We start from the raw sequence: 9,174 nt of genomic DNA, 5'->3' as shown, positions 1-9,174 counted from the left end.
TTTCCATGAGGCTGTATCCTGAACGTTATGTCTATTACACCAAAACGAAAACAATCAGTAGCTGGAGCTGCTGCAGTATTAAGTGTATAAGTACACTAGTCTTTAGTGTATAACTTTAGATTTTGAGCAGAATAAAAGTGGGTGCAGGTCTATGGCAATGCAGTATCCAAATTCCAACTCAAAAAAGAGCTTTGGTATATGATTTTTGAATATGATGTCCTGGTAATGATCAAATGTACAGACCCAACTGTGGAACTCTGTGCCATCATCAACGGCTGTGCCAGTGCCACCACCATACCCCATACCCCATAACACTGCACACCACCACCATACCCCATAACACTGCACACCACCACCATACCCCATAACACTGCACACCACCACCATACCCCATAACACTGCACACCACCACCATACCCCATAACACTGCACACTACCACCATACCCCATAACACTGCACACCACCACGACATGCATTCAACAGATCATTTACTGTGTTGCATTTACAAAATCAGGGGTATGACCGGCAATGTACTTGCTGAACCATGAAAATAATTATGAAAAAATAATAAAAAAAAAAAAAAAAAAAAAAAAAAAAAAAAAAAAAAAAAATAATAAATAAAGTTGTATGAAATTGATTTTGTGACTTACCATTCCCATGGCTTTAATGCCACACTAAATGCATTCCAAAGATGAAAAGCATGTAGTCAGTGCACAATATCAACCATTTTGGCCTTTTTGTTACCCTCATCATCAGTATTATGCACTTGTTCCTATGTGTTTTATGATCTATTATCCATTGAGCTACCTGTTTTTTTACAACTAGAACTGTCACAAAGCATTATAAAGTTTCTTGGTCCTCTTGATAATGGCAATAATGACATTGTTGTTATAAAGTTTTATAGCAGATGAGAATTCACAAAATACTCATGTGGGTCTCAAAAAAATAGAATATCGTGGAACTGTTCATTTTTCCCCCTAATTTATTTCAAAAAGTGAATCTTTCATAATATTCCAGGTTCATTAGATATAAAGTGAAACATTTCAAGCCATTTTTTGTTTTAATATGGATGATTATGGCTTACAACTCATGAAAACCAAAAATCAGTTTATCAAAATATTGGTTAGCAGAGTGTTACCAGAGTTTTGTAGTCACACACACACATATATGTATATCCAGTATAATAATAGCATTCTGTGTTGTTGTATTATCATACAGTCAGGAAGAAAAAAACAGAGCTGTCAGTAGTCATAATAATCAGTATTAAGGCTGAAACAGAAAACCTTGAGAAACTATCCAACACTGCGGCATTCTTGAATGCTGTCGTCTGTTCTGTCATCTGTACAGTCTCAATTACGCCCAGAGGGAAATGCTAATGAAGGCCTCAGCAGTTCTGTCATAGCTTCATTCAGACGTTTACCTTGGCCTACTGGATGCGGAAAATGCATAACAACTGTTTACCCATAAATACATAATAAGTCTACTGTATAAATTGTATCCACCTAGTCGCATTGCCTGTTACGGAAACAATGTTGGGTTGCTCAAGCTCTTATTCAGTCTTCTACAAATATATATATTCCGGTTTAGGTTAAAATACATTATAGATAGATAGATACTTTATTGATCGCCAAGGGGAAATTCAAGCATTATATGATTATATGATGTGATTATGTTGTTGTATGTGGACTTACTTGGTTATTTGTGGACAATTCAGTGCTCAGTCAGAAAATTCAGTGCTCAGTCTTACTAATAATTAGGGTGTACTGTATGCATGGATCCTGCTTGACACCTGCCTCTGCAGTCGATCACATCCATCCATTGCTATGCTCATACAGAAAAGAAAGACCATTGAATGAAACCACACCGAATTCGAGCTGTAGTTAGCAATAGGGTTGTGGGCTGGTCAAGGTTCTATACCATTCGGAATGGGAAAAAAATAAATTTGTAGAACAAAAACCAAAAAGTGACAATTGTAACCAAAGCCAGACACTGAAGAAGTAATAATGACAGTAAAATGCTTAGGTTCTGTTGCCGTGTTACATGTAATGTGTTTTTAATTCTTGATTTTTCACAGGAGTGAGTCATAATCTTTTGCTGACAATTACAACAGGAGAATAAAGACATCTACTTAGCAAATTGCCTCATTGCATCATCAGCTTGAAGCTGCAAGCATTAGACCTTATGACTAAGATGCTCTTGTTTTTGTTTTTTTCGCAAACATTTAAAGGTTGCCATCTATTGTACACAAATACAACTGGTTCTGGCGGTGTCTTTCAAAACCATCCCCTTGGGCAAAGCCAATAATGAATCATAAATGGGCTCTTTATACTTGGTTCTCTGGAGGTACCCACTGTCAGCCACAGTGGTCACCTGGTGGGTCAGTGTTTGTATTCCACAGAAAAGCGGCCAGTGATTGAGTGCTATGACAACCAAGCCCTGTTTCTGCCTGTCCAGCGGTGTGGCCCTTGAGTGCATTTGCCTGGGTTCTTTGAGTCACCTCAGGTGCCATTGAAATAGCCTGAGTGCTGAAAAGGCCTGTCTGTTTAAAAGCACACTTTGAGCAATTTTCCCACTCTTTGAGCCTCACAGCCTGAAAAGCAGAGACAGTTTTAATCCCCACTCACTGATAGTGTCTGGATTTGTCATTTTCCACTCTCCTTTCCCCCCCATGTCCTGCCATCTTACATGATTGCTTTTGTCTGGCTTCTACAGACTTTCTATACAATGCTATTCAAGTGGAATTTCCAGGACCAATTTCTGATTAGAAATTTGAAATACTGTCCACACCAGTTCTCATTCGCATATAAAGTCAATGGCAGTGTCCTACTCTGATAACTACTGTACCTGATTAAACATCACAAAACTACCAGCAAATCATAATCAATCAAACTGAATTCAAATAATCAGAGAGGAGTCATAATAAAAATGGAATGGAAAATGGTTATGGTTATTAATTTGGTTATGATGAATGCAATCATGTCTGTGTTGATGTTGTTCTGATCTGTATGGTGCTGCTTAATTTGAATATCATCACATGTGTACCACATGTTCACATGTAGTTAGAACTGTTCATCTGAAAGAAAATGATTAATTACCAAGCAACTAAACTCACCCCTCTGCACTGTTTTTCCACCTGCTGTCTGTGATGGCTATCCATTACAAAATGGAATAAACAAAACCAAACGGAAATTACTGATTTATTCATTTAATTTAGGTCAGAACAGATATTTCACATAATGCTCTCAGCTGTCTGTCAAGCAGTACAAAACAGAAACACAACAGCGTTGTGTTTGCCGCACTGTCCTCATCGCTCCCTTGCTTACACCAAAGTCACATAATCCACACCCCGTTGCTTAAGAGAGAGAGGAACAAAGCAAAGACAGAAAAGTAAGGCCACACAATAGATTGCACACTAGAAAATACACTAATAGAACAATGTACTCTCTCTGCAAATGTAGCTCTGTTCTCTCCATGAAGCTTTTTGTCTGAATATATTTCCAGTTCTTTTTCTGTAATTTACACATAATAACAGCTTAAAGTAGAGCGCTCCACTGGCAAAGACAGTCCTCCTCCGACACGACACATTTTGACACGGCACACCTCCATCTGTTCTCGGCACATGTCTTTGTTACCTCTCTCACACACAGATAAATTCTTTATACTTCAGATGTTCCATAAAACAAATGGATTCAAAAAAACTTTAAAAATATAGCAAAGGAGAATCATAATCTATAGTTAAAGACATGATACACATCGAGGGTGGGACTAGGTGGCATCCATGCACCCATGAAACAATTAAGGTGTGATACATGTTTTAATTGAATAGTTGATTTTTTTTCATCTTTTTTTCCATCTGTGACATAACAATAGAATGTGATGTTTTAAAAAGAGTTCACATACTGTACCTACATCATGTCCATGTATAGAGACTGTACAACTACCATGAGACCCATTCTTTTGATGGCGAAGGCAGTAGATAGATTTAGATTGTTTCTCAAAGAAGGGAGGGAATTTTGGCGAGCGAGCGAGCGAGAGAGGAGTGCTGTGAATGCTGATGTGAGATGCAGAGGGCATTTTACTGAGGAGTCTTTCTACAAGGTTACAATTAACACAACAGCAGTGTCTCTCAGCCTGACACTGGGCACTCTGTGTCTTTTACTCACGCTTTTTTTTTTTTTTAATGGGTTCTTGCTTCCCGGTTGAGTCGAACATGAAAAAAAGTCAACTGCTGTTCTCTCTCCATCGGTTACCTTGAAGTGATCTCTGGAACAGCGGGGAGTCTGGCGGAGATTGTTGTTTCTCACAAGATGCTCCACCCCCTCCCTTGGTTGGGGGGAGTCTGCAGGGAAAGAAAAAAAAAAAGAGCTCTTAGCTGAACACTCCCAGGCGTAAGACTGAAGTCCATGGCACCCTGCATGGCAGTCCTTTTTGATATGCCCCGTTTATTTGCTCGTTTGTGCAAATTGTTCACTCCAAGCGTCGACGTTGTTGAGGAGTGGTCGTTGAGGTTGTTGAGGCTGATGCGGCGGGAGAGTGCAGGGAAGTGAGGTCGGCGTCAAAGTTCTCAGCAGTGCGTGTGTGAGGAGAGAGGAGGAGGGGAGGAGGAGGGGGGAGAGGTGTCTCTGGAGGTTTACAGGGCCTGACAGAGGATGACACCTGTCAGGAGGGCCACGGGAGTGACCAGGTGGCGGGGGTCGGCAGACGACTGCCTGGCGCTCTCGTCAGCTGCCTGATGGGAGCCCAAGGAGTCCACTGAGCCCTGCATGCTGGGGTCCAGCAAGTTCTGCGGGGGGAGATAGCACAGTGGCCATTTTACTGAGGGAAAGCCAAGCAACACTCACAATCACACAGGCAACCTCCTCAGAAATATCCAGAATTCAGAAATGAGCCCACAGATGGTTCATGGTTATTTGAATGTGAAGACCATAGGGGATAGAATATGATGCAGACTTTACAGTTATTTCTTCACTCTCCTATAGCAGAGGATTCTCTAACACTGACATACAGTACAGTCAGAGACTTTCTAATGAGGAGACACAGCACTCAAAAAATCCTCCATAGAAATGCATGGGGCTAGTTTGTAACGCCAATATGGTCGTTGTCTACACATATCCCACCCCTTCCTCGGCAAAACGTCGACATGTGAATACATTGAGCCAATCATATGGTGTGATGTGAATACATTGAGCCATTCATATGGTGTGTTGTGAAGACATCGTGCCAATCATGTGTTGTGAACTCGCAGCTGGAGCAAGATTGGTGTCGTGAAGCCTTGCTCACGCGCATTTCTGCCGAAGAGGATGCCCAATGAGTGCCTAAAAAGCGTTGCAATATGGCCGCCGAGTGGAGGGACTTGCCTAAAAGGACTTTGGTACAGTATACACTGACATTATGTGACAATATACTTCAGAAAAGTATGAATCTTGGCTAAAATATATTTCAATGGTGAGAGTGTTTGATAGAGCAGCAGTGTGTCAGTATCAAGGCCATTGGAGTTAAGGCATTGTATAAAAAAGCCTAGCTTTTGAGAGGATATTGACAATGCATGTAACCAAGCAGTATTCTCCTCAATGCCAGTTGATACAGTAAGGCTATGGACCCTGTGAACCCACCAAAGCAGAACAGTATGCAGACTTACCTCATTTGCACATTCATAAGCATTTGAGGGGGTGCACTTTTTACCACTGTCCTGCAAAGCAAACGCATCCAACTTTACACATGAGAAATTGACAGGTTGCCATAAAACAGAAGTAAAAACTGTAGGTGGGAAATAAAGGTATACATTATTGAGTTGTCTCAGTATGTCAATGACGTATCTGTGTGGCACTAGAACAATTCCTCGTGTTCATAGAGATGAATTTAAACATATGGTCGATAGATTATTGCATGACTTTTTAATAATGCTGAAAAAGTAAAACATAATATAATAGCAGTAGACTTTTCTGATACATTGCAGTGTTAATCCATTACTGGAAAGAAGATTTCACAGCCTGGAAATCACAATCTGATCTGACAGATAAACTATAAAATGACTGTTCTTTAAACATAGTCACCCAGCTACATTTTGGTGCTGCTGTATTCACCTACCCTTACTGCCAATTTTCTTGTTTAACGTGAAGAAAAACAACTCAATTGCTACAAGTACTGTGTAATAAAATGTTTTTATTTTCTTAAATTAGACGAAATAATACACAATCCTCACTCTTATCGTCTTCTGTGTTAAATTGTGAAAGCGCCATTCCCCAGCGCTGTTTCTATCAATTATTCATAGAGCTCATGGTGGTTCAGGAGGGGGGAAAATGAACTGAAATAAATTGTGTAGTTTGGAAATGTTGAAAAGTATTGGCAACTTCATTCTCCACAACTAAATATAAAACCTATTTCCTTTGGGAACTGCATGCATAAATTCTAAAATAATATGTCAATAGAGATAACAACGAAAACAGGTGTGATGTTTGAAAAACCTATATTTTTATCACAAGGATGAAAATCATTATGAATACCCTGCTGCCAATAGTTGGGAATTATGATTCAGAAGTGAATATTCACCTTGGTTGAACAGCACCACCATCTTTAGTAAGAGCTATACAGTTCAAACCACTCAGCTTGCAAGTGCATGAAGCAATCAGGGGGACACTGGGTACCCTATGACGAATAACTGCTGTCAAAGATAGACTTGTGCCTCTAAGTACAATTGCCAGAGACACAAATTAAACCAGTTATTTCCCTGGTGACTCCATGATATTCTTGTCTGTGGGGTTTTTGGTAATTTGCTTCAGCACGGATGAGAGAGTGCAGTCATTTGCTTCAGTATCTGGAGACTAATAATCATGTCCCTGGCTCACTGAGAGCTGGGAGCATTATATGACAGGAACGTCTGCACAATGCCTGCGTTCCCACAATACAGTCCCCCCATACAAACATGGATTATCCAATAAATTACTTTTCATGCTGGAATCACTCAGGCGAACAGACGCATATTCGTATATGTGCCTGCCACTGCGCCACATAAATTCACACTCTCAATCCTGCCTAAACTAGCCATTTATCGACCGCTTCCACACCTTCTCATGCCTTACAGGAAAGGTTTATGTAGGAGTCCATATGGCTCAAGAGACTTTAATTCCCATTTACACTGTCACCTGAAAAACTTAATCACATTAATGTACAACAATAGCTCTCTCTCACTGGACATGACAACATGGACATTTCAACATGTGTGATCAGATCATCGCATATAAAGTGCATTATGCACATAAAGTACATTAAAGGATGTTTTACAACAAGGCTTGAGAGAGAGATAGATAGATAGATAGATAGATAGATAGATAGATAGATAGATAGATAGATAGATACAGCAAGCACACATATAGTCCAGATACATTAACAAAAAATTACTTTCACCCACAAGACAGCATGTGGTAGCTGTCAAGGTACCATACCCATCCAAGTACCAAGGTGAAACTGCCTAGTAAGACATAAATAAGGACAATTGCCTCCATATTAGATATAAAAGATTAAAAGATAAGTCGTCTCTCTCTACTCAAAGGAGAGTCGTTGTACAGTGCTATTGCTGTGGGTACGTTTTCTTATATCTGTCCTTACTGCAACACTTTGTTGTTTTGCCAGAGAGGAGCCCATGACAAGTGTCACTCACTCCAATTCCACATTCTAGGATTTAAAGAGGCATTACCTCTCTTGTTATGTGACCCAATCTAGCATAGCTCAGCATCCAACCTCCCCCCTATTCTCATCCTTATTCACTGGTAGCTTTTAGCTTACACTACCCCTTATCCATCACTTATGTGTGAAATCCGGTCGGTCTGCTTAGTGTCACTTGCATGCCTTTAGACATGCCTAAATGGCAGCTTTTTAACTGCTTGCACATAAAAGCTTTCAGTGTCAAACCATTGCTGGAACCGGTCACTCAACGAGTGATACATATTTATTTATTTTTTTTGCAAAACACTTCTCATAGTTCTCTACCTAAAATAGGAAGTAACTTGCTTGCCTTTTCCAAACACAACCAACTCAAATGCTACACTTATTCACCAGTGTATCACACCCATTCCTGTGCCAACACTACCTGCGATTCAGAGCTTTCACTGTACTGCCTACTTTGTAACCTCTCTTGATTCCACAATCACTGCCAACTGAGTGACTGGTGTCTTTTGTGGTAAAAGCACCACTGCTTTGTTACTGCAGTAGGTAGGCACATAGACACCCAGAGAGTAAAACCTTCATGAAAGTCACTTCAAACAAACATGTGGTTGGACTTCTGTTTGTGGACACTGAATAAGGCTCCAAAAGATGGTCAGGGAAACCCACACAATATCTTGTAACATATTTTCTCCCTTCTCTTGATTGACAGAAAACAAAATATTATTGCAGACTTTTCCCCATGCTATCCTTTCTATTAATTAACTGAGTTTAATGTCTGCTTTGCTGTACAAAATAGAGTGACAGTTTGACAACATGATTGGATTGTTTTGACTAGCAACATGATGGTTTTGGTAATACTAACACAACACAGTCATGCAAGACACTTCCAAACAGTGACTAAAGGCCTCAAATATATAATATTATAAATATATAATATCATATATTGTGAGAAATGGAGGGCAATTGCATGGATGGAATTGAACAGGAACTGCTGCTGAAGTGAATTGACCTCTAAAATGTCAGGAAATTCCATATTTTAAAACTTTACATCATGTGTGACATCAATTAACAAGTATAGAAAGGGAATTAAGATCACCATTATGAAAGTTGTGTGTAGTTTGAAGCCTGACCGGTCAATGTCATTGGATACTTGCATTATATCCCAAGAATCTAAGACATATAAGCTATACAATGCGACAGAACAGGGCCTTTTGGCACTAAAAGCGGATGCACAAAGTAGAGGAAAGCTTAAAGATCCTCAACACAGAGAAGCAAATGACAGAGTGCTTCTTGTCCAGAACACAGAACAGCACGTGGTCTGGCACCGCTTGTGCTATGCGTCTTACTTAACTCAAAGTCCAACATTGACAAGGAGTTCTGTTGTGATCATCAACTGGAATGCCTGCATGATCTGCCAAGAAGTGAACTCAAAGGTTAGACTTAACATGAGTGATCGAATATTGGCAACCTCAAAATATGACCAGATCCTTTCAGTCCATCTTGCCTGTGAC

General features: G+C 39.9%; 1 protein-coding gene across 1 annotated transcript in view; it reads right to left on the bottom strand.

The window, feature by feature from the left end:
- Nucleotides 1–3,192: 3,192 nt before the first annotated feature.
- gfra2b (GDNF family receptor alpha 2b) overlaps nucleotides 3,193–9,174 on the bottom strand; it is a 40,106-nt gene continuing 34,124 nt past the window's right edge. The window contains exons 8-9 of the mRNA XM_042060320.1: nucleotides 5,640–5,690; nucleotides 3,193–4,784 (exon numbers count right to left, since the gene is read on the bottom strand). Of these exons, the coding sequence (XP_041916254.1) occupies nucleotides 4,632–4,784; nucleotides 5,640–5,690 (204 nt within the window). The 3' untranslated portion in view covers nucleotides 3,193–4,631. The remainder of the gene's footprint in view (nucleotides 4,785–5,639; nucleotides 5,691–9,174) is intronic.

The sequence above is a fragment of the Alosa sapidissima genome, chromosome 13 (genome assembly GCF_018492685.1).
Source record: "Alosa sapidissima isolate fAloSap1 chromosome 13, fAloSap1.pri, whole genome shotgun sequence".
Lineage (NCBI taxonomy): Eukaryota > Metazoa > Chordata > Actinopteri > Clupeiformes > Clupeidae > Alosa > Alosa sapidissima.
Note: the sequence above shows the minus strand (reverse complement) of the source record. Positions and strands in the feature narration are given on the sequence as shown.